We start from the raw sequence: 2,520 nt of genomic DNA on the forward strand, positions 1-2,520 counted from the left end.
GAAGCCCCAACTTACACATTCGGTGATCAGTATGGCGCTCTCGGCCTTTCTATGGCGGCTACAATGCGATGCCAGCAAGGATATCAACACAAAAATAGCAGTTTTCTTGGGGCAGCACAATAGTGGAAACTGCGGAGACGCCAACGCCAAGCGTTGCGTGGACTACACCAACGCCTTTAAAGGAGGAGCGGGAGCCCACAAAATTGCATGGTTTGACGCAATGCTAGCAGCAGACAGCGAACTGGTTACACTCGAAACAGCAGAAGCAGCAGTTGAGAAGACTCGCCGGGCAATAGCACAGGCAAAGAGGCAAGCAACACTAATATACAGCTCTCTATCTGTGCCTGGCGCAACTAAGCTTCTAAACCCACAAGGAGCACCGATCACAATTGTACAACCGACAGCAGAAAAACAGAATAAATGCAAACCAAAAAACACAACAGCGGAGGAATGCCCAGAAGCTCACTGCGAGTATAATGCCACCACAAAAAAATGCATATCTAAAATAGGAACAGCAACAGCAGGAAAAGGAGAAGGAACAAGAAACCAAGCAGGGGAAGAGAAAAAGGAAAAGAAATATGCAAAAAACGGAAGCGACAAGGATAAGTGTGAAAAGAACACCGGCTGAAAATAGAAAAATAATGCTTGCAAGAATTACAGTCTTCTTGTAAATAATTTTTTCCTGATTTCTACTTTTGTGAATTTAAATAATTTTAGGTTTTTTTGCTCAATTTTTAGCAATTTATGAAATTTTTTAACATTTGATATATTTTAACCATTTTCTAAAAACTTTTCAAAACGTAAAAAACCTGAAAAATATAGTAAGTTGTGTATACTAGTGGCGTGTGAGTGTAAAATAGTATCGTTAAGCTATGAATAATAGGTGCTATTCTAATTTTATATTTTTTGCCTATTTATGGATATCGGTTAGAAAAATAGCAAAAATAGAAAAACTATAATAGTAATAATAGGAGAATGTTGTGAGTGTGTGTATATACGAATATTATAGAGAGAATTGTGAGTGTGTATATACAAATATTATAATAAGCAGCGCGATAGTGACCAAATGTACGCCAAAAATATAGGCGACTAAGATAATACCAAGGGAGCAATTGGAGTGGGTGAGTGTATGTCAGAGCATGGGAAATATTGTCAAAGACCAGGCAGAGACAAACCAATGGAACAAATGAAATATATTTTTTTCAGACATACAAATAACAATAGCCGTCAGCATACACAAACAGCTTTTGAGCGGACATGATGAGGGGACTGTATTTCGTCTGCACACTAAATACTGTTGCTACGTTATTTGCGGTGATGATACCACTACTTTAAAAAGAAGTAAAGAACTACGGACTGAAACAGTCAAATGCACAGCCGTACATCAAAGAGAATGCATATGCATAACAAGTTGGAGATTATGACCGTATTTTAATCACAAAATGATAGATACCACACAGAGATAGAGATTTAGACTCTGATTTTAGTGTGATGGTGTATCGTAATGTTAAGCATTAATTTCAGATGCCTTTAATCATGTAGTGTGCTGGTTTCTTCACTTGAGTGGGGAAATAGACAAAGGGTTGACTTATTGTATAAAATGCCTGAAAACGGATTAGAAAGACATAAATTGATTTAACTTGCGGTTCTAAGCAACGCATTCCTGTGAAACCACGGCAGACACAAGAATTCATGCGCCGCTTCATTAGATTTCACAAAACTGAAAATAGATCGTATATGTACCCTTTTGTAACTCTATGCAAACGAAAAGGAAGGCAAAATGGGCAGAAGAACACAACATCATGCAAAAAAATTGAAATTCTAAGACGACGCCTCGCAAAACTGGCAGCGTTAACGTTTTTTTTGGTCCCGACAGCAGAACCCAACGCTCATTTTGGCCTGTTTCCCGTAACGTGGAAGCCTATGTGTAGGCTGAGCGAGGAACTGGCGGATATCGCCGGGAGTGCATCGACCAAAGCAGTGGAGGCAGCACAGGAAGCCAAAAAGATGACGCTAGCAGCCAAAAGGTTCGGTATATTCGCAGCCAAAAACTCAGAAGAAGAGCAAGCAACGGCAGCAAGATTTCTAAGACTTCACTTCGAAGTCAAAGCAGCGGAAGCGAGCAGCCACCGAAGCGAAACTTTAATGCCAGCAAACTTCAAAGCAGCAGCTCACAGCAGTTATCTCAAAGGTCGGCTGGACGAAGCGCTAAAAACGCTCGAAGGCATAACAAGTGCGGCGAACAACGGCTGCCTAGTAACAAACACGGCAGACAAAACACACCGCAACGGGGAAAACCTAGGCGAACAGAAATGTCGACTGGAACCACCAGACCTAACGGCAGCGACGCACAACAGCAACGAGCTAACCGCTGCAGGCTATACAAAGCTCAGGCACGGCAACACAGACACCGGAGCACAAGCGTCGGCAACAAGATACTGCAAACTCCTAACTGGGGACACAACCGAGGGCATAGCTAAAACGCAAGCGGTCGGACCGTTTTCCCTAGCTGCCGGGTAC

At 42.0% G+C, this 2,520-nt stretch overlaps 1 protein-coding gene across 1 annotated transcript in view; it reads left to right on the forward strand.

Annotated features, from left to right (window-relative positions):
• TEOVI_000216900 (Trypanosomal VSG domain containing protein, putative) overlaps positions 1 to 123 on the forward strand; it is a gene marked incomplete at both ends in the record, with an annotated part of 963 nt that extends 840 nt beyond the window's left edge. Inside the window, one exon of the mRNA XM_067225274.1 lies at positions 3 to 123. Coding sequence (XP_067081375.1) covers positions 3 to 123 — 121 coding nt within the window. The remainder of the gene's footprint in view (positions 1 to 2) is intronic.
• Between the last annotated feature and the right edge of the window lie 2,397 nt (positions 124 to 2,520).

Source organism: Trypanosoma equiperdum (assembly GCF_001457755.1).
Source record: "Trypanosoma equiperdum strain OVI genome assembly, contig: ctg_519, whole genome shotgun sequence".
In the NCBI taxonomy this organism is placed as follows: Eukaryota; Euglenozoa; class Kinetoplastea; order Trypanosomatida; family Trypanosomatidae; genus Trypanosoma; species Trypanosoma equiperdum.